We start from the raw sequence: 22,593 nt of genomic DNA on the forward strand, positions 1-22,593 counted from the left end.
GGTCAGTGCGGAGTGGGTCCGGCAGTTTCATCATAGGGGCACAGGTGGCACAGTTGGCCAGCACAGGGAGGAATAGGAGTCTCTTCCCAGGCGACAGGGAGGGAATTGCTCCTCAAGCCCCCAGTCAGGCCCTGGAGGCCTCAGTGTGGCTGGCCGTGGGAGCAGGTCCCTCTGTTACTCCTGGAGCTGGTGGCACTGCCCTGCCTTGGCTTCCGCCTGACCCCCCTGCTGACTCCTCCTCCTCGTGGCTCCTCCACCCACTGTGCCCACTGCACCCTGGCTTTGCAGGGGAGGAAAACTGTCTTTTCCTTCTACCCATCTGAGGTTCATTGGCAGGGACCTCTGTAAGAGAAGATAGAGTCACAAGGATGAGCATACAAGTTTATTTAATATAAGTTTTACATGACTTGGGAAACTCCATAGGAAATGAAGACCCTAAGAAATAGATAACCTGAGGCTTTTCATGCTAGGTTCAATGGAGGGTGGAAAGCTGTGAAAAAATAAGATAGGACAGAGGGGCCATGAGCCAAGGATAATACATGGCAGAAACAGCAAGGCAGTTAGTTCAGATTCTTGTCCCTGTCCCTGTGTCTTTGGGTACCCCTCACATGAGTCTTATGACCGGCTTCAGGGGAAGGTCAAACGGTCCTTCCTGAACATACTGCTTCTCAAATTCCTTCAGTTTAACAGACTCAGTATGCTGCGGTGCCCTATTTAGGGGTAGCATGTCTAAAACCCCCTCAACCTCTTCTGTCTGTGCCAGGGCTCAATCTGCCCCACTGTGTGTTCCTCCCCCGGACTCCCTAAGCATGAGAAGCACTGTGGGGGCTCTGACCTGCTGGGTCCGGGCCGCCCAGGTCACTGGCTCCCTTCCTGCAGTCTGACCTGGAGCACTGCTGCCTGGGGCAGGTGGCCGGGTGGGGAGCTGGGTCCTGAGGTACAAGGTGTGGCAGCCTACATTTGTGACCAGGTCAGGAGGGAGCTGTGGGTGGGTCTGTGCTAAGAGGACCAGACCTAGACCAGGCCACAGGGAAGACCAAGAGCTGGAAGGCAGCCCCGGCCCTCAGGCAGCCTGGGATTTAATAGAGAAGGCGGCTTGAATGAAAGTCACCACAGGGTAACTTTTTTTTTTTTTTTTTGAGACAGAGTCTTGCTCTGTCACCCAGGCTGGAGTGCAATGGCGCGATCTTGGCTCACTGCAACCTCCGCCTCCCGGGTTCAAGCGATTCTCCCACCTCAGCCTCCTAAGTAGCTGGGATTACAAGCGCCCACCACCATGCCTGGCTAATTTTTTTGTATTTTTAGTAGAGACGGGATTTCACCGTGTTGGCCGGGCTGGTTGCGAACTCGTGACCTCAAGTAATCTGCCTACCTTGGCCTCCCAAACTGCGAGGATGATAGGTGTGAGCCACTGAACCCAGCAATAACTTAAAATTTTGGTTGGGATTTAATTGAGAAATAACCAATAAATATGAATGATGAGAGATTTCATAACTATTTTTTTTAACATTTACTGGTTTATTATAAAGAATATTGCGAAGAATACTGATGAACAGATGTGTAGGGCGAGATATGGAGAGAGGGATGCACAAGCTTCAGGACTCTCCGTGTGTTCAGTCAAGGGAAGCTCTCGGAACCCAGTCCTCGGGGGTTTTTAGTGGAAGCTTCATGACATCATCATTCCTTCCCCCAGGGCATAGGGCAGGACTCTCTCTGGGGCTGTGGGAGTTATGAGCCAGGAACTATCGACAAAAACATATATATATAAAATACCACAGGCCCCCACTCCTGGTTTTTGAACACAGAGAACACAGCTCCCTTATAGCAAAAGAATACACAACTCAAAAGATACTGCCACATTACTAGAGTCCCATTCAGTCATTAATAATTCATCCCGTCCGTCATACTATATGGCTCCCAAGCTGAGGCCACTCAGGTTTGCAGGCTTCCTTTCAATCTTGTCAGGTTCCAAAAGCTGGAGTTGCTTGGCAAATAAACCTCTAAGGCATATGGAATCAATGCCATCTCTCTTTTCTTTTCTTTTTTCTTTTTTTTTTTTTTTGAGACAGAGTTTTGCTCTTGTTGCTCAGGATGGAATGCAGTGGCATGGTCTCAGCTCACGGCAACTTCTGCCTCCCGGTTTCAAGTGATTCTCCTGCCTCAGCCTCCCGAGTAGCTGGGATTACAGGCACCTGCCACTATACCTGGCTAATTTCTATATTTTTAGTAGAGACGGGGTTTCACCATGTTGACCAGGCTGATATCAAACTCCTGACCTCAGGTCTCCCAAAGTGCTGGGATTACAGGTGTGAGCCACTGCACCCAGCCAGTCATCTCTTGCTCTGAGAACTCCTTCGAGTTGTTGGTGTAATACTGGATTTCTCTCCATTTAATCCATTTGTTCATCTTTACCCTCAGCTAGTATTCCTCCTTTTCTCCATTTGTCATTTATTTTTACCCAAACGTTTCCACCTTTGCAAGGGACATCAGGTTCAGCCACTGCCCATCTGGATCGCTGGTAGCAATGCTAGTCTAGCGAGTGCCTCCCCTCAGTCCATTCCCATTTATAGAGAATATGGTTACACGAGTTGCAAACTCATGAGCCATTTTTACCACGAGGCAATATAGCTGTATTTATTTTTAACCCCCATTTTGCCAGATGGGATGAAGGCACAATCCACCCCCATCAGGCCTTTAGGGAATTCTCACAACATTTTAAAACATGGTGACTGTTTCTTGCTTAGAAATTATCCCTGCCGAAGCATGGTGGCTCACACCTGTAATCCTAGCACTTTGCGAGGCCGAGGTCGGTGGGTCACCTGAGGTCAGGAGTTTGAGACCATCCTGGCCAACATGGTGAAACCCTGTCTCTACTAAAAATACAAAAATTAGCTGGGTGTGGTGTCACAAGCCTGTAATCCCAGCTACTCAGGAGGCTGAGGCAGAAGAATCGCTTAAACCCGGGAGGCAGAGGTGCAGTGAGCTGAGATGGTGCCACTGCACTCCAGCCTGGGTGACAGAGCGAGACTCAAAAAAAAAAAAAAGAAATTATCCCTGCTTCCAACACTTGTAATTGGACCCTAGGACCACTGGACCAACAGGTAGGGGAGAAAAAAAATGTTACTGGAAAGGGGTTCCGATCCAGACCCCAAGAGAGGATTCTTGGGCCTCATGCATGAAAGAATTCAAGGCGAGTCCGTAAAGTGAAAGCAAGTTTATTAAGAAAGTAAAGGAATAAAAGAGTGGCTACTCCATAGGCAGAGCAGCCCCAAGGACTACTGGTTGGCTATTTTTATGGTTACTTCTTGATTATATGCTAAACAAGGGGTGGATTATTCATGAGATTTTGGGAAAGGGGTGGACAATTTCCAGAACTGAGGGTTTCTCCCTTTTTTAGACCATGTAGCAGTAACTTACTGATGTTGCCATGGCGTTTGTAAATTATCATAGTGCTGGTGGGAGTGTCTTTTAGCATGCAAATGAATTATAATTAGCATATAATGAGCAGTGAGGATGACCCGAGGTCACTTTCATTGGCATCTTGGTTTTGGTGGGTTTTGACTGGTTTCTTTAATAACGCATGCTGTTTTATCAGCCAGGTCTTTATGATCTGTACCTTGTGCCAACCTCCCATCTTATCCTGTGACCTAGAATGCCTGACCTCCTAGGAATGCAGCCCTGTAGGTCTCAGCCTTATTTTAACCAGCTATTATTCAAGATGGAGTTGCTTTGGCATTCAGATGGAATTGCCTCTGACAATTTGGGCAGGAAAGAAAAAAGTAGTCATTTTACAAGTATATTCCTCCCTTGGCACAACTGCATAGTCATACCAGCATCCTCCCCAGTTTTCTTCCCACATCAACCAAAAAAACAGAAAATCTAGTGAGGACACCCCTTTGATCCCACTCCTGCTGAAGGTGAGCGCACACTCTTGAGGGTGGGTAAGCCAGCGCCTTCATGCATCCGTCCCCTCCGTTTTAGGCAACCAGTGTTTCGATTGCCTGTTGTGCTTTCTACCAGCAATGGGGTTCTCTGCCATTGTTGGACATTAAGAGCTCAAGAGTTTGTTTCTTGGTCTGAAGAAATGACGGTCGGCCCTCAAACCCATCTGACATCTTCTGCTCTGTGTTTTTATGGCGCTCTGAGCAAAGCCCACTCCAGAGTTAGTGTCTCTTCCTGTCCAGACTCATTTGTAGCCCTCCAGGGCTACCAGCATCAGTCTCAGCTGTCTGCTGTGTTTCAGGACCTTCCCAGAGGGACTGTGTCTCATGGTCATTGGCAGTCTCTGTCTTCTTCCTGGCATTATCTGCCTGACGGAGTGCAAGAGGAACATGTCTAGATTCAGCCCATCTCCACACTCTGCAGCTCCCCACTAGTTACTCATTTTATGGAACCAGGTGGCCACCTCATGGGAGCACATGGGGATCTCTGCTTGTCAATTCTAGTCAGCTTCTGAACCTGGGAGTTCTTCTGAGGGGCATTGACTTGTTCAGCTTTAATGCACCCCTCAAATCTCCACAGGGCCGTGCTCCATGGGGCATCCCTTCAACAGGCCAGGTTTCCCTGGCCCTCTTGCCTGAGTGCATGGCCAGGCCATTGGTCACTGCCTGTGAGTCAGTAAAATCCCAAACACAGGAGCTTCCACCACTATTCAATTCTTCCATCACTGTTAGAAAAACAGCACGCAAGGCCGGGTGTGGTGGCTCACGCCTGCAATCCCAGCACTTTGGGAGGCCAAGGTGGGCGGATCACCTGAGGTCAGGAGTTTGAGACCAGCCTGACCAATGTGATGAAACCCTGTCTCTACTAAAAAGACAAAAATTAGCCAGGCGTGGTGGCATGTGCCTGTAATCCCAGCTACTCTCGAGGCTGAGACAGGAGAATCGCTTGAACCCAGCTACTTGGGAGGCAGAGGTTGCAGTGAGCCGAGGTTGTACCAACGCACTCCAGCCTGGGCAACAAGAGTGAAAACTCTGTCTCAAAAAAAAAAAAAAGAAGAAGAAAAATAGCATGCAAATGCAATTCAGCCCACTGAGGCTGATCAGTTTCTACCTTCTTTGCTCCAAGTAGCAGCCCTCCAGACAGAATATTGTTCATTCACTTTGAAACTGGAAAGCCAGCATTTCCTTGTTGGACACTTGATAGCTGTTCATAGCAACTGTCCAAGTGTTGATAGAACCCAGCAGCACCTCACACAGTTCCAGAATCAGTCCTGGGGTAAAGAGGCTCCCGGCTTGTGAGTATCTCTTGCTTGCATTCCCCAGGTAGCAAGATGCTGTGTAAACCATTTCCATTTTATTGTATTTATTTTTTTGGGATTTTTTTTTTTTTTTTTGAGACAAGGTCTTGCTCTGTGGCCCAGGCTAGAGTGCAGTGGCATCATCTCCGGTCACTGCAACCTCTGCTTCCTGGGTTCAAGTACTTCTCTTGCCTCAGCCTCCCGAGTAACTGGGACTACAGGTGGCCGCCACCACACCTGGCTAATTTGTTGTTGTTGTTTTTGGAAACGGAATCTTGCTCTGTTGCCCAGGCTGGAGTGCAGTGGCTTGATCTCGGCTAACTGCAAGCTCCGCCTCCCGGGTTCATACCATTCTCCTGTCTCAGGCTCCTGAGTAGCTGGGACTACAGGCGCCCGCCACCACAAAATACAAAAAATACAAAAATAATTTTTTGTATTTTCAGTAGAGTAGAGATGGGGTTTCACTGTGTTAGCCAGGATGGTCTCAATCTCCTGACCTCATGATCTGCCCGCCTCAGCCTCCCAAAGTGCTGTGGTTACAGGCGTAAGCCACTGTGCTGTCCTAGTTTTTGTATTTTTAGTAGAGACGGGATGTCACCATGTTGGCCAGGCTGATCTTGAAGCCCTGACCTCAAGTGATCCACTAGCCTCAGCCTTCCAAAGTGCAGGGATTACAGGCGTGACCCCCCCCTGCCCGGCTAGGTCTTTCTATTTCTTTGGGCCATTTAGATCTCAAGGGTGTTTAAAAGTCCTGAAACAAAATATCAAGAGGCTTGTTCCTATTTTCTCCTATTTGTTTGTTCAACCTGCAAACCCGGAGAGCTTTCCAACTTGGTGGGGAAAATAAAGGAGTAATATTTAATTACCTTCATGAAAGAGTAACTTTAAAAAGTTGGCTTACCTTTACTGAGCCTGGGTCGGGTGCACCAAATGCAGCCTCCCATCTGATCCCAGCCCTAGGAGGTGCAGGTACTGTCGTCATGCAGGTGAGGAAACCAAGTCCTCCCTGAGATGCCCGTAGGGCTGTCTTCCCTTTTCCTAGCTGTCACCTATCATCCCATTCTGCACCGTCTTTGGCCCTGACAAGTGTCAGGGTTGGAAGAGACGAGAGGGCAACTGAGAATATTCATCACAATCTGCCCAGAGCCATGGGCTGAGGACAGGAGAGAGGAGAACCGTGTCCAGACACGTTTCCCTTGCTCTTCTGCAGAGATGGTAATGGCAGTTGAATTTTCACAGTGGCGTGGGTTATCCTTAAGCCAGGGTCAGACCAGGCCCACTGGATTTGGAAAGGGCCCTGGAGGAGGGGTCACAGTGCCTGGGTTCTAGTTCCAGCCCTACTGGTAAATAGAACATAACTCCAGGCAAATGATTATCCCCTGGGCCTCAGTAGGAGAAGGTAATATCACCTGCTCTGCCAGGGCCCAAAGATTGGGCAGATCAAGTAGGAGAGTGTGTGCCATGCCATGTTGGGAAGCTGGAATGGCAGGGACTCTTGATGGCCAGATAGCTGGCTTAGCCCACTTGGGTGCTGGGGAGCAACCCCCAGAGGGGAGCATCAAAGCCTGTGCGAAGGCTCAAGGGTGGCCTCCTGCGAGGCCAGGCCTGCCCCAGGAGCTGTTGGCTGTAGGGTTTGGTGCGTGGGGCCCTAATTCCCCACTGCTCCTTGTCCACTTTGATTTTATCCTTCGGTTCTGTTCCCCCCTCTACCCCAGAGCACTAGAGCAGTTGCAAGAAAGTGCTGTTGCTCAGTTTTCAGCCTCAGGCTCCACTCTGCTCACCCTCTGGCCAGCTTTTCCTATGAAAAGAGCTTTGCGAACAACCTCCGTTCTGTCTCCTCTGTCCCATCACGTCGCAAGGAGGCTGGCTGGCTACTCGCAGGATAAACCTGCTGCTTCTCGCTTCTGGAGCCCCGCCTCATATCAGCTTCTACGTGAGGCCCTTTTTCTTTTGGCCACTGCTGATGATCCAGTAGAAACCCGCTTGGAGGAGCCAGCTCTGGTTTTCTGGCGTGCGCGTGTGCGTGCGTGCGTGTGCGTGCATGCATGTGCGCATGTGTGCGTGCGTGTGCGTGACGCTCCGCCAGCTTTTGCCCCTCCTCCTCGGTGGCTCTCTGTTCTGCTGCAGGTGCCCCCTCCCTGAGCTGTTTTTTCTTGGGCTCTTCTCTCTCTCATCGCCTTCCACAGGAACCATGGCTGTGAGGTGGTGAAGGTGGTGTTTTTAATCCACCGGTTCAAGAAGATCGGGTGTTTCCTGACTGTCACCAAAGATGGCATCCTGCAGTTCTGGTCTGAGGCCTTCTCGCTGATCAGCTCCTTTAGGGTGAGTGGGGCCCGTATACATGGTACACACATGGGTCATTGGAGAGCCTCTGCCTTAGCACCCCCATGGTGAAGGTGACCTGGAGCCAGGCAGATTCATGGTCTAAGCAGCCTGGACTCGCAGTCACAGCACCTGGGTCCTGTGGGAGCCACACATTTCCCTTCTGCTAAGCGGGATTCCACCTGGATGTCCATTCCATGTGGTGTCTCACAGACCCCTCAAACCCATTAGCCCAAACAGCATGTCCCTTTTGCTAGCCCGGCCCACCAGGTTTCCTTCTCTTGCATCCCCATCTCAGTGAATGGCATCGTCACCCCCAAGACTCCTGTGCTACGGGTCAGCCGCTCCCATGCTGTCACCACGTCCTACCAGTTCAGGCCTTTTGCCTGGACCAGGCGGGAAATCATAGTGGTTGTGAGCATGGGCTCTGGAGCCCAACTCCCAGGGTTAGAGTCCTGACTGTACCACCTGCCAGCTCTGTGACCTGGACAAGGTACTATAGATGCCCCATGCCTCAGTTTCCCCATCTGTCAAATGGGGCTAGTTACAGTGCTTCTTCACAGTGCTTTTGGGAACACGCGATGACATAATACATGTGTAGTGCTTGGGGCAGGGCAGGGCACACTGCAAGTCCCCGCTGGATATATTGTCTTTGTACTGCCAGCTGCTGGCTGAGAGTAGTAAATGAGAATACACTCAGGAGAACCCGCTGTGTACTTGGTCACCAGGCCAGTCCAGAATCCTCCAGCAGACAAAGAAAACATTGTTCTCCAGGGCTCTACAGAAAGGTTGATTGAGAACACAGCCCCCAGATGAAGGGCTTTCTGAGCCTGTGTAACTGCAGAGTGATTCACAGTTGCATCAGGGCTCATCCTTTGGGGAAGAAGAGACCTGGGTGAAACTAAGGTCCGTGGGGGACCCGTGGCTCTCCTGGGTGCACCAAGCGGGAGTCACGATTACCATCCTGAGGCTGTGGCTTCCATAGCCCTCCACCTTCTCTTTCTGTGTGTGGACTGGGGCAGGGTGTGTTGCAGCCAGAGCTCCTGCTTGTGACTGCTACATGGTCACCGAAGCACCTCCAGAGGCTGAAGGGGACAGAGGAAGGCTCTCTGGGAAGGCCCAGCAGACCTGGATTCTTCCTGGAGGGGCTGCTCTGGCAGGAGTAGGCCTCTCAGGACCACACACCCACTGTCATGAAGATGGAAAGACCTCAAGTTGGAGGCGGGGCCTGAGCTCCCCTCAAGAGCTGTGTGATCTTGGGCACAGGTCACTGAAATTCCCTAGGGCTTTTGGTTTCGCTGAACACTGCGGGGCAGGGGTGGGAGTTACCAAGCTACGGGTGTGTGTGAGTTAGACCCCAGCCCTGGGCAGGAGAGAGGGGCTCAGGAGGGTTCTTGTCCACTGTCTTCACCACCAGAACCACCTGGGGAGCCTTGGTGCTCTCTGAGTTCTGATGGGACAGGCTCCTCTCTGCCCCTGCCTTCCCTATTCCTTCTGATTATCCATGTAGAGGAATTGGTTTATGCTCCTCCCTGCTCCTTCCTTCCAGCTTTTCAGATCATACTTCTTTCTGCTTTCTTCAGTTCAGAGTCTGTGGTGTCATTCAAAGAGTAAAATACAGCACCACACACGGAGGCTCATGCCTGTAATCCCAGCACTTTGGGAGGCCAAGGCAGGCAGATCACTTGAGGTCAGGAGCTCGAGACCAGCCTGGCCACCATGGTGAAACCCTGTCTTTGCTAAAAATACAAAAATTAGCCAGACATAGTGGCACACACCTGTAAGCTCAGCTACTCGGGAGGCTGAGACATGGGAATCGCTTGAACCTGGGAGGCAGAGGTTCCAGTGAGCGGAGATGGCGCCACTGCACTCCAGCCTGGGCGACAGAGCAAGACTCTGTCTCAAAAAAAAAAAAAGAGAGTAAAATACAGATTCCTTAGGTGGCCACACCTACCTCATCTCTGGTTCCTCTCCAGCTCTAAACTGAGTGGGCTGGCCTCCCCCTTCCCCAGGACACAGCAGCTCATTTCTGCTGACCTGACTCTGCTCGTGGCTTTCCCTGCCCGGAGTGCCAGCTCACATTGTCTGTGTGTACATGCTACACGAGTGCAGGAGGCACCGGTGCTGAGCTCCTACTGAGTGCCGGGCACCACCCTCAATGCTTTAATTATTCCATTCATTCCTCGCAACTTTGCAGAACAAATCCTTGGTTCATAAGCCACTTTGACCAGGTGACACCTGCAGATGGAAAACAGGATTCATACCTATGGAGGGGCAGACAGGGGAAGTCAGTCTTCCTTCCCTCAGTTCCTACTTCCTCTCCCTGCAGGCAAATGCTATGACCAGTTTTGGAGTGCTCTTCCATGGCTATCCTCTCTGCATACCCGCCTTTTCTTTTCTTTCTTTTTTTTTTTTTTTTTTTTTTGAGACTGGGTCTTGCTCTGTCACCCAGGCTGGAGTGTAGTGGTGCAATCATGGCTCACTGCAACCTTAACCTCCTGGGGTCAAGGGATCTTCCCACCTCAGCCTCCCAAGTAGCTGGGACTACAGGCATGCACCACCATGCCCAGCTAATTTTTTCTTGTTCTTTCTTTCTTTCTTTCTTTTTTTTTTTTTGAGACGGAGTTTTGCTCTGTCACCCAGACTGGAGTGCAGTGGCGTGATCTCGGCTCACTGCAGCCTCTGCCTCCCAGGTTCAAGTGATTCTTCTGCCTCAGCCTCCCAAGTAGCTGGGATTACAGGCGAGCACCACCACGGCCAACTAATTTTTGTATTTTTAGTAGAGACAGGGTTTCAACATTGGCCAGGCTGGTCTCGAACTCCTGACCTAGTGATCTGCCCACCCCGGCCTCCCAAAGTGCTGAGATTACAGGTGTGAGCCACTGCGCCCAGCCTTTTTTGTTAATTTTGTAGGGATGGGGTCTTCCTATGTTGCCCAGGCTGGTCTTGAACTCCTGGGCTCAAGTGATCCTCCCGCCTTGGCCTCTGAAAGTACTGAGATTACAGGCATGAGCCACTGTGCCCTTTTCTTTTTAAATGTGATAATGGAGGCATATTATAATGTTGCTTTTTACCTTGATTTGTTACTTAATCATATCTCTTGGCAGCTCTTTATTGGCATGTGCACAGCTCCCTTGTTCTTAATGTCTGGGTGGTGTCCATGGTATGGGTTGATATCAGCTCTGCTTTCCAGGTGGCTTCTGGCCTGTTGCTCTAACAGCAGCTGCAGCGTCCCCTTTGAGTAGATGCAAACACACTCATAGAAATATCTTGGAAACAGATCCGTGGATCATGATCTATGCATATTCAAGACTTTGGTTTTTTTTGGGTGGGGGGACAAGGTCTCACTCTTGCCTAGGCGTGAGTGCAGTGGTGTGTTCACGGCTCACTGCTGCCAAGACTTTTATAGAACTGTGAGACTGCTCCAGAAAGGGGTTGTAAAGAAGGTGTTCTTCAAGCCCGTTTTACAGATACGGAAACTGAGACCCAGGGAGGCCAGGGAGTTTATCTGTTTATCCAAGGCCCCCACCACTAGTCTTAGTGGTAGTGCTGGGCTCCCTGCTAGGTCTGTGGTGGCTCCAGGGCCTCGTGTAGCAGGAGAGGTTCACGGGGAGCTGTGCTGGACTGAGTATGCTTCCCAGCCCATCTCCTCTGCTCTTCCTCTGGCCAGCTTAACCAGACCCAGCAGCTCTACAACCAGCCGATGTGGGTCGTTGACATGGTATGTCTGCACAATATGAACCTCATTGCAGTGGCGTCTACCAAGCAAAAGATAGGTGAGTCCCCCTGGGGGCTCCCCAGCCCTGCTCTCAGCCACTGGGAGCCATGCATTTGTGCCTGGGAGAAGTCTGTTAGCTGAGCAACTGTGAACATGAATCAGAGCCCCATAGGAGGATTGCCAGGTGGAGAGGCCTTAGTGCCAAGCAGGCAGGGGGTGGTCTGTGAATGCTCGAATGAATACAGTGATGTTGAACAGACCGAAATTTACAAGCCAGAGGCCATAACTGGTCTAGCTCCGGTCCTGATTCTACCTCCTGCCTCTTGCCACTCCTAGTCCAGGCCCCCTTCACTCTCACTTAAATAGCCTCTCCTGGTTAGGTGTGGTGGTTCACTCCTGTAATACCAGCACTTTGGGAGGCGGATCACCTGAGGTCAGGAGTTCAAGACCAGCCTGGCCAACGTGGTGAAACCCTGTCCCTACCAAAAGTACAAAAAATTAGCCGGGCTTGGTGGCGGGCACCTATAGTCCCAGCTACTCGGGAGGCTGAGGTAGGAGAATGGCGTGAAACCAGGAGGCGGAGCTTGCAGTGAGCTGAGATCCTGCCACTGCACTCCAGCCTGGGTGACAGAGTGAGACTCTGTCTCAAAAACAGAAGAAAACAAAACAGAAAATACAAAAGTTACCTGGGTGTGGTGGCACACGCCTGTAATCCCAGCTACTCGGGAGGCTGAGGCAGGAGAATCGCTTGAACCTGGGAGGTGGAGGTTGCAGTAAGCTGAGATCACACCACTGCACTCCAGTGTGGGCGACAGAGAGAGACTCAGTTAAAAAAAAAAAAAAAAAAAGCCTCTACTGCATGCCGTGCTTCCCTCATGCCCCCAAAGGCAGGATGTGCATTTACAGTACCCTCTGCAGAAAGTCTTCACCCTACCCCAGTGTTCTTAGGATGGAGGCGGGATCCTCGGTCTCTGTGCCCTGCCATCCCTCCTGCCCCTCTCTCTGCCCCGACAGCCTCTGCTTTTCTTTTGGTTCTCATCTTAGAAGTTACTTCCTCCAGGAATCCCTCCCTGACTCTCTATTCCAAGATCCTCTTAAAAAGACCGCATGAGATTGTATCTCTTCCCTTCAAGGTCCTCCTTTCAGTGTCATCTCACATGTATTAGTGTGCTTCTGTTTAGTGCATGTCTCCTCCTCCAAACTGGAAGCTCCATGAGGTCAGGGACTGCATCTGTTCTGCTCAACTCAGTGTCTCAGTGCCTGGTACCTTCTGGATACTCGATGACTATTGAATGGATAGATGACGAATGAGGCCTCTGACTGAGCAGACCCGTAAGGTGGTCAGGAAGAGAAATTAATACATGAAATGACAGCTGGCAATGCAAGGCTGAATGGGAGGAGAGAGCGTGGCTGTTCTGGAATAAACAGGGACTTTGGAATAAAAAGGACCTGGGTTCAGAGCCTGGTCCCACTGCTCTGTAGATGTCTGCCTTTGAGCAATTACTTGACCTCCCAGTGCCTCACTTTACGCAGAGGTAAAATGGGGCCAATGATACATGACTTGAGGGTGAGTGTGGCTTAGTAGTTAGGTGTGTGAAGCTGTGGGCATAGTGCCTGGCACATAGTGGGCAGTTAATTAACACTGACATCATTATGAGGCTAAATTGTGTGATACAGAGAAAGTGGTCAGCCATCAGCAAGGGCTAGATTAATCTATCTGTGACCTGCCTGGGCTTTCCATTGCAACACCTGTTTCCTGGGGACCCGGTGCTGTCCCAGACATTCTCACCCTTTATCCTCAGACAACCCTGAGAATTTGGCATTAGAACCCCATTTATTTTTTATTTTTTTGAGACGGTCTCACTCTGTCGCCCAGGCTGGAGTGCAGTGGTGCAATCTCGGCTCACTGCAACCTCTGCCTGCTGGGTTCAAGTGATTCTCCTGCCTCAGCCTCCTGAGTAGCTGGACTAGGGATTCATTTATTTTGGTTGAAAAAAAAATATTGAATTCTGGTTTGATGATGGGTTGGACCTGGTCTGCTGGGCCTGTGTTTGTGGGCTCATCAGGTGTCTGGGTATACAGGCGCACACCACCACACCTGGCTGATTTTTGTATTTTTAGTAGAGACAGAGTTTCACCATGTTGGCCAGGCTGGTCTCCATCTCCTGACCTCAGGTGGTTCACCCGCCTCAGCCTCCCACAGTGCTGGCATTACAGGTGTAAGCCATTGCACCCAGCCTAGAACCCCATTTTAGAGATAATTATGTCATCACTGCTGTCCTGATGGAGCAGCTGTCACCTGCTCGGAGGCACTCAGACAAGGCCAGAAGCAGGGGTGGAAGTGCCACCAGTGTGATCCCTGCCCTTTGTGGTCCCAGCCCAGTCCAGCCAGCGCTCCTCTTGTGACCCACAGCCCTCTGGGGTGGCCGGCCATATAGAGAGGCAGAGGAGGGCGACAGGCTGCCATTCAGATGCAGGAGACAGCACGATGGCGAGGCTGTTGCTCATCAGAGGCTGAAAATGAGGCTTGATCTGTTGGAAGGAGTCAGAATTTTTTTTTTTTTAAATTGAGACAGGGTCTTGCTCTGTCACCCAGGCTTTAGTGCAGTGGTACAATCACTGCTCACTGCAGTTTCAAACTCCTGGGCTCAAGCAATTCTCTTGCCTTAGCCTCGCTGAGTGCTGGGATCACAGGTGTGAGCCACCATACCCAGCCTGGGATTTTATTCCAGCTGCAGTTGGAAGCCTTTAGGGGTTTTCAGTGGGGTTCCCAGTGGGTGGGTTTACTCTGTAAATAGCTGTCTGTGGTTACCATGGGGGAAAAAGGGCTGAAGGGGCCAGAGATTCCTTGGGAGAGCAATGAGGCTGCTCACCGTGACTGAAGACCTCTCAGGCACGGCTGTGGGCTTCATGTGGCCTTCTGTCTTTCCCCCAGATTTCTTTGATATTAGTGACCGCAAATGTGTCCCGGCCTTCACCTTTATTGATCTGGACAGCTGTGCCCTGGTCATGGACTACTGGTGAGTCTCCACTGGGTGTTCCCCACATGAACCAGGAGGCCCAGGCCTCCTGCAGCAGCCACATCACTGACTAGGGTTGGGGCCCCCAGAAAGCCTCCTTGGAAAGATCTGGAAAGATCTCCCCTCTGGCTCCAAGGCCCCTGTGTCTTCCTCCCTCCAGGCTGCTTCTCTCTCAGAGTCAACTCTCATGGTCACTCAGAGCTTGGAGTCATTGTCACTTCCCCACTCAAGACAGCCATCAAATCCCAGCAGAGGCTTGTCTGGCTGTGGCTGAGGAGTCCGGGGACATCACAGTCTATCGGGAGGGGTGACTTAACAAAGGGCAGCTGGAGGACTAGGGATTCATTTATTTTGGTTGAAAAAAAAAATTGAATTCTGGTTCAGTGATGGGCTGGACCTGGTCTGCCTGTGTTTGTTGGCTCCTCAGGTGTCTGGGCAAGGCCAGAAAGTCTTGTTGGAACTGCCCTTGCTTCCAAGGAGAAGGGAGGCTATTGGGGGGCAAGGGAGGGAGTGGAGGCTCCACAGCCTCTTTTTTTTTTTTTCTTTTTTTTTTTGACTCAGAGTCTTGCTCTGTCTCTCAGGCTGGAGTGCAGTGGCACCATCTCAGCTCACTACAGCCTCTACCTCCCGAGTAGCTGGGATTGCAGGTGCCTGCCACCATGTTTGGCTAATTTTTGTATTTTTAGTAGAGATGAGGTTTCACCATGTTGGCCAGGCTGGTCTCGAACTTCTGACCTCAGGTGATTAAGCTGCCTTGGCCTCCCAGAGTGCTGGGATTACAGGTGTGAGCCACCGCGCCCGGCCCACACAGCCTCTTCTCTCCATCTTTCTGCAGGTCTGACTATCATAGAGGTGTATTCTGCTATGGGGACGCCAAAGGCAATGTCATTGTCTTCACCTCCGAAAACGTGACCAGTGGGCTGTTCAACCCCCGTATTCTCCCCAGGGCCTCCAAGTGGGGTAGCTAAGATGCTGGGGAAGGGGGCGGAGGCCTGGGCATGGCCTAGACGTGGGTGCTGAGCCCATCCTGGTCCCTGAGCCCCCCACTCCCTGCCTCTGCTCTGGAGCCTCTGGGAAGGCATCTGCTTCTGAGCGCAGGATGCATGCAGCTCAGCACAAAGGGAGAGGCGATGGGGGACAGCAGAAGACCACGGGGGCTGGGGAGGGGTCGGCCTCTCTGAGGATGGGAGGCTGTGCGGGTATGGTCTGGGGGTGCAGGACGCTTCTCACTCCAGCACAATGCCAGTGGTGGGACCCTGGGGAAGTCCCTCATCCACTCTGATCCTGGTTGACAGCGCTGATGCTAACTTCCTCGGATGGTGGTGAGGAGGCATGTGCTCTCCTTGGCTCTAGTGCTGCCTTTGGTGGGCAGGGGCTGTCCTGGATGTGGGCTCTGTGGAGCCTGGGCACTGGCTGGCTGGCGTGGGTGAGTGGGCACAGCTGCTAGAGTCTAGAGCACCCCTTGCTGAGCGCTTTGCGTGCATCATCTCCCATAGCTGCCCCTACTGTCAGGAGGGAGGAGCCGCTGCTGCAGCCCATAAGAGGCAGAAAGGGTGAGGTCACCTGCACACACCCCTGCCCGGTGAGCGGGGGCTAAGTCTGAAGTCCAGCCGCCTGCCTTGGAGTCTGTGCTTTTAGCCTTTTGCTGGGCTGCATCCCACACTGATTAAACGCAGGAGGAAGTCACTGGAGCTGTTCTGCCCAGGTCGCTAGATCCTCAGAGGACACGGCTCAGGGCTGCCTAGGAAACTCATCTGAACTGGAGCGCCTCTAGAATCCAGCCTTGCACGCACAGTGCTGCCTCTCCAGGTTGCCTCACATCCACCAGGAGGCCCAGGCCACCAGGGACCCCATACAGGGACACTGACCCCTCTTCCAGCCAAAGTTACTAAGCAGGACACTCCAGGGGTTCCCAGGCCTTGGTAACAGGCCCCTGGCAGGCTTGTTGGGGCAGTGTCCAGATCCTGTCCTGGACACAGCAGTGGGCTGGCACCCTGCTTGCCTCATCGGCCTCGGGGGCCTGCCCTGCCCTGAGCCGCCCACTTAGCTGCTTGAGCCTAGTCACTCTGTACTACCCTGGGAACTAGCATGGGAGGTTGTGGTGGTCTTTGAGCCACATGGTGAATGGGATATTGAGGGAGGCAGATGACACTGGAATGTTAGGCAGGAGTCCTTCCATGCCAAGTTCTGATTGAAGGCTGGGGACAAACATGAAGATGAGGTGGGCCCAGTATGTGAACTTGGGAGGAGATGGACAGACCCAGGTATGCACCCCAGCTCTGTGTGACCTGGAGCCAATTGCTTAACCTCTCTGGCCTCAGTTCCCTTATTCAAATAGGGATGGCCCTACTTCATTGATAGCTTTGGTATAAGAAACGTGGAACGTTAGGCACCTAGTAAGTGCACAGTGACTATGACTTCTTCCCTGCCCTCCTTCACAGCCCTAGTAGGAGAGACAGGCAGGTAAACTGATGATTAAACCACAGCGCATCATAAAGCTGACTCCTGCCTGTGCGCATGCACGACCAGCCCCACTCTGGCAGTCTTGGGCAACTTTCTACCCCTCCCTGGGACTTACTTTGCAAGCTTCCTCCTGCCCTTGCAAGATGGGGCTGGTGACTTTGCAGCAGTACAATGCTTGGCATGAGCCCCCAGATCCATCCTTGCTGCCTCTTCCCTCCTCCATCCCTGGGAGGGAACCTGAGCCTAGACTGCTCCAGCATTTGCGACCTGCCTCCTTAAACTACTCTGACAGAGGACCCATGTTTGTCCCTAACAGTGCTGGCTCCACTCGTCTGTGTCAGATTGGCTTTGCTTTCCCTGAGGATCCATCAACTGCTGGCCTTGAATGGTTTCAGCGGCCGGGAGATGCTAAGCTCCATGAGGGCTGCACCTGGCGTGTCTGAATTCCTCTAGACAGGCTTGTTTTGTTTAAGTGTGTGTGTTTTTTTTGTTTTTTTTTTTTTTAAATTTTGAGACAAGGTCATACTCTGTTGCTGGAGTGTAGTGATATGATCATAGCTCACTACAGCTTTAATCTCTTGGGCTCAAGTGATCCTCCCACCTCAGCCTCCCAAGTAGCTGGGACCACAAGCACGCCACCACCACTTCTGGCTAATTTTTAATTTTTTTGATTTTTTTGTAGAGATGGGTTCTCACTGTGTTGTCCAGGCTGGTTTTTGTTTTGTTTTGTTTTGTTTTTTTGCAGAGTCTTGCTCTGTCGCCCAGGCTGGAGTGCAATGATGCGATCTCGGCTCACTGCCACCTTCGCCTTTCGAGTTCAAGTGATTCTCCCACCTCAGCCTCCTAAGTAGCTGGGATTACAGGTGTATGCCACCATGCCCAGCTAATTTTTGTATTTTTGTAGAGACAGGGTTTCACTATGCTGGCCAGGCTGGTGTCTTAACTCCTGGCCTCAAGTGACCTTCCCACCTTGGCCTCCTAAAGGGCTGAGATTACAAGTGTGAGCCACTGCGCTTGGCCCAGACATGCTTATTTTATGATGCATACCTGGAACTTCTACTTTTTGGAACCTGTGCTTTCTGGACAAGGAGTGCATGTAGTTTGAGGCATGATGGCGAACTCCCAAGTGATGACTTGTCAGAATAAAAAGAGCCTAGAGTCTCAATTCCTTTTCCACTCCAGCAAAGATGGAGCTCCTTAATAAAGAATCAGCTTGTTTAGATTGCAGCACCTAGGAAGCATGAGGTGCCCTGAAGTCTGGTTCTAGTTCTGCCATGCACTGGCAGGGGTACTCTACGAGGCAGCATTGATCTGCCTGAGTCTTTTTCCTGGGGCGGGGGCACTCCGCTGAGCTCACCAGGACACAGTGAGGCGCCAGTGAGGGTTTGGGTGGAAAAGCCTTTTGAGAAGCACTGGAGTTGCAAGCCAACTTAAGACGTTTTTGAGGCTTTGCTTGCCGAGCAAAGGGGGAAAGCTGCTGATGTGGACCTTGATTTTTCCCCTGTCAGATCACTGGATCAAAGTTTCCATGCGGAAACTCTTAAATGAGAAGTCTTCTTTGTATAGAAGCTACCGGCTGAAGGTGAGTTGTTTCTTTCCTTGGCCTGTTACAATGGTAATTATCTGTACACACACACCACTCAAAATAAATACAAAAAGTAGATTTACTCCCTGGGTTCAGTCTCTGGAGACAGATTGTGGCAGCTGTTGGATCCTGCCAGCTGCATCTGCAGACCACATCTCAGTGTGGCCATGCCCCTCTCACCACCGCCATGGCTAAGCCCTGGTCCTGGCCAACACTGCCTCGCTCCTGGATGGCTGCAGTGGCCTCTAGCTGGGTTCCCCACTTCCTTTCTTCATGCAGCACTGTCTCCATTCAGGGCCAGAGGAATGATGAGTTAGAAATACAGTTGAGTCACCCTGGTAGCTTCTCATCACATTTGGAACATAATCTCAAGTCCTTACCACGGCTGTCAGGACATGAGGTGATCTGGCCCCTGCTTGCAAGCTCTGGGCTTGTTTTCAACCTTCTTTCTCCCCATTTGCTCTCCTGCAGAGGCACAGGCTCCTCTGCTGTTCCCTGAATGCGCTCAGCCCCTTCCCGCCTCTGTGCCTCGGCATGTGCTGCGCCTTCAGGCTGCAGGGCTCTCCCCGAAGGTACCTGTATTCCCCCTATCTACTTCTTGTGGTCCCAACCAGCCATCCTAGGACAGCCCTGTGCCCGCCTCTGCTTTCATCCCTTCACCGCAGTGTTTCCCAGCTCCCAGCTTTGTGTGGTCCGACCATTGATTCCTCATGCTGTCACCTTCACGAGATCGATGGCTCCTCGAGGGCAGGGACTTTGTGCTCTCGGTTGTCTCCAGTGCCTAAAATAGTACCCTGCACTTGGTGGGCTCCCAATACGTTTGCTGCACAAATGAATGAATGAATGAATGACGCACTCTGGGCGGTCTGGGTGGTCCAACAGGCCTGCACTATTTTTTTTTTTTTTTTTTTTTGAGTCAGGGCCTTACTCTGTTGCCCTGGCTGGCATGCAGTGGTGTGATCATGGCTCACTGCTGCCTTGACCTCCCGGGCTGATCCTCCCACCTCAGCCCCCGAGTAGCTGGGAATACAAGTACCACACCCAGCTAATCTTTTTATTCTTTTTTTGAGACGGGGCCTCACTATGTTGCCCAGGCTGGTCTAGCTACCTTGGCCTCCCAAAGTGTCTTAAATTCAGTGCCTTCATTGTGACAGACGCTTGGTGACAGTGTGTGTAAAACCCAGCTCAGGGTCTTGCATGTAGAAAGCACTGAAGAAATATTTGATGAACCAATGTCTCCAACCTGCCTTTTCCAATCTTGTCCCGGAGAGGAAAATCTCTAGATTGGGAGGCCAAGCGCTGGTCCAAGTCACAGAGCTGGGGCCAGAGAATTCAGAGCCCAGCCAGCCCCTTCGACTGCGTGTCATCTTTTGTGGCTCAAGTTGCAGTGAAATGAACATTCTCTTGCCCTCTGTGCTTCCGTGAGCAGTCCACTGTATGACAAACATGGAGGGTGGCAGTGGGCCAGGAGCACAGCCCATCTGTAGAGGTGGCTCCATGTGGATAACTCGACTGTGGCCTGGACAGACTCGAATTCATCCTTTCTCCCCTCGCGGGAGATGATTAGTATGGGCCTGACCCTCCCCATCCTCTAACTGACAGGATTTAAAATGAAACTACGCTTGTGTGCTCTTAAACATTTTCAGTGACAAGTGATGGCCAGTGCTGGTCCTAGGAACTGGGCCAGGACTGCGGGGCCACATCACTTTGTGATCGCGAGGAGAAGGGCATTAGACTCCGTGATATCTGGGCGCCTCCAGTCCCAACACCTGGTCGTGTTCTGGGGGCTGGGCCTGGAAAGTTGTCCTTGGGTGGAGTCTCTCACCATTGCTACTGTCTTCCCAGGCTCTCCATCCCAACTGGTGTCAGCAGGTCAAGTTCATCCCCCAGATGAACCTGGTGGTCTCCTGTTCAGCTGTCGAGAAGTCCTCTCTGGTGCTGACAGTATTGCCAGCCAAAGCCTCTGAGAAACCCAAGTAAGAAGTGCTTCTCTCCTGGCTAAGGCAGTGGGGTTGGAAGGAAGGGGGGTGGTGAGTGGACTGTGGGGGCTGACAGTGGCAGATGGTGGTTGGTGTATGGACTCTGGAGTTTAGTTTTTCCAGCATCGCCACCAGCAGCACAGTGAGAACACAGTAGTCTCTTTTATCTCTCGATCTATATGCAAAGCTCAACATAGAAGCCAGCACAGAGTGAGTGGCAGTCAGTGAAATGTTTTCTGAATGAAGGGATGACTGTGAGTTACTTCCTCCTCTGTGACCCTCAGTTCCCTCATCTGTGAAAGGGTATGAAAGCGTGTACCTCACTTCTTCAAGGGTTGTGTGAGGGAATCCTCTGTGGTATGTGTTCAGTAACTGGCAGCGTTGGTTCTTTGCAGATGGTTCCAATCTGTTTCCTTCAGTCTAGATTCCTCTACCCCAGAGTGCGGTTTTTTCTTTTCTTTTGAAAAACCAGTTAATCACCAGGTGTGATGGCTCACGCCTGTAATCCCAGCACTTTGGGAGGCTGAGGCGGGCGGATCACAAGGTCAGGAGATCGAGACCATCCTGGCTAACATGGTGAAACCCCATCTCTACTAAAAATACCAAAAAAAAAAAAAAAAAAAAAATTAGCTGGGCATGGTGGTGGGCACCTGTAGTCCCAGCGACTCTGGAGGCTGAGGCAGGAGAATGGCGCGAACCCAGGAGGCGGAGCTTGCAGTGAGCCGAGATTACGCCACTGCACTCCAGCTTGGGCGACAGAGCAAGACTCCGTCTCAAAAAAAAAAAACAAAAGAAAAACCAGTTAATCACACAAGAATGTATTAAATGCATTGTCCATGTAAAAAATGAAAACATTATAAAGAAGGTTGGAGTCCTGAGGGGCCCCCTCTTTATTCAATCCCCATTCCTTGACACAGTTATCAGAAGCTACCACTTCTGTTTTGTTTTGTTTGTTTGTTTGTTTGTTTGTGATGGAGTTTCGCTCTTGTTGCCCAGGCTAGAGTGCAATGGTGCGATCTCGGCTTGCCACAACCTCCGCCTCCCGGGTTCAAGCGATTCTTCTGCCTCAGCCTCCCAAGTAGCTGGGATTACAGGCATGCACCACCATGCCTGGCTAATTTTGCATTTTTAGTAGAAACAGGGTTTCTCTTTTTTTTTTTTGAGACGAAGTCTCGCTCTGTCGCCCAGGCTGGAGTGCAGTGGCCGGATCTCAGCTCACTGCAAGCTCTGCCTCCCGGGTTTACGCCATTCTCCTGCCTCAGCCTCTCAAGTAGCTGGGACTACAGGCGCCCGCCACCTCGCCCGGCTACTTTTTTGTATTTTTTTAGTAGAGACGGGGTTTCACCGTGTGAGGCAGGATGGTCTCGATCTCCTGACCTCGTGATCCACCCGTCTCAGCCTCCTAAAGTGCTGGGATTACAGGCTTGAGCCACTGCACCTGGCCTGAGACAGGGTTTCTCTATGTTGGTCAGGCTGGTCTCGAACTCCTGACCTCAGGTGATAGGCCCACCTCGGCCTCCCAAAGTGCTGGGATTACAGGCGTGAGCCACTGCACCTGGCCTACTTCTGTTCTTTTACTGTGTGGCTTCTACTGTGCAGTTTATGGTAGATCAACTGGCAGGTATGTTCTCTGGTGGAGTCTTCCTGCTGGGTTGCTCTTGCCCCTATAGTTTTCCTCCAGCCCCTAGATTTTTCATTGAGCCTTTGGGGCTGTGACATTTTGCTCCTGCACAGTCTGAAGAATGAGCCCCAGGAGAGTCTTTTTTGGGGAACAGCAGGAGATTTGAGGCCTGTATTGGGGAAAGACTGGGTGAGGCCAGGGTTGGGTTGGGGCAGAGACCGAGGGCCATTTAGACCCCTGTCTGTCCCTTTCTGTCCTGGTTGTTTTTCAGGGGAAATTTCAATCCTGAGATGATAAAGCTAATTTAGTCCAACTCCTCATTTTACAGATGGGAAACCCGAAGCTTAGGGAGGGGAAGTGACTGTCTTAGAGCAGACACTTGAGCTGGAGTTTTATCTTGGGCCTGTATTATATGTCCAATGCCTTTTTTTCTTTTGTTTTTGAGACGGAGTCTTGCTCTGTCACCAGGCTGGAGTGCAGTGGCACAATCTCAGCTCACTGTAACCTCCGCCTCCTGGGTTCAAGCGATTCTCCTGCCTCAGCCTCCTTAGTAGCTGGGACTACAGGCGTGTGCCCCCATGCCCAGCTAATTTTTGTATTTTTGGTAGATACGGGGTTTCACCATGTTGGCCAGGATGGTCTCAAT

The 22,593-nt window shown here is 51.4% G+C and overlaps 1 protein-coding gene across 1 annotated transcript in view; it reads left to right on the forward strand.

The window, feature by feature from the left end:
- EFCAB8 (EF-hand calcium binding domain 8) overlaps window positions 1-22,593 on the forward strand; it is a 99,003-nt gene that overhangs the window by 16,608 nt on the left and 59,802 nt on the right. Inside the window, exons 5-10 of the mRNA XM_015457927.4 lie at window positions 7,426-7,561; window positions 11,232-11,337; window positions 14,215-14,299; window positions 15,135-15,259; window positions 18,271-18,344; window positions 20,193-20,323. Of these exons, the coding sequence (XP_015313413.3) occupies window positions 7,426-7,561; window positions 11,232-11,337; window positions 14,215-14,299; window positions 15,135-15,259; window positions 18,271-18,344; window positions 20,193-20,323 (657 nt within the window). The remainder of the gene's footprint in view (window positions 1-7,425; window positions 7,562-11,231; window positions 11,338-14,214; window positions 14,300-15,134; window positions 15,260-18,270; window positions 18,345-20,192; window positions 20,324-22,593) is intronic.

The sequence above is a fragment of the Macaca fascicularis genome, chromosome 10 (assembly GCF_037993035.2).
Source record: "Macaca fascicularis isolate 582-1 chromosome 10, T2T-MFA8v1.1".
Taxonomy (NCBI): domain Eukaryota; kingdom Metazoa; phylum Chordata; class Mammalia; order Primates; family Cercopithecidae; genus Macaca; species Macaca fascicularis.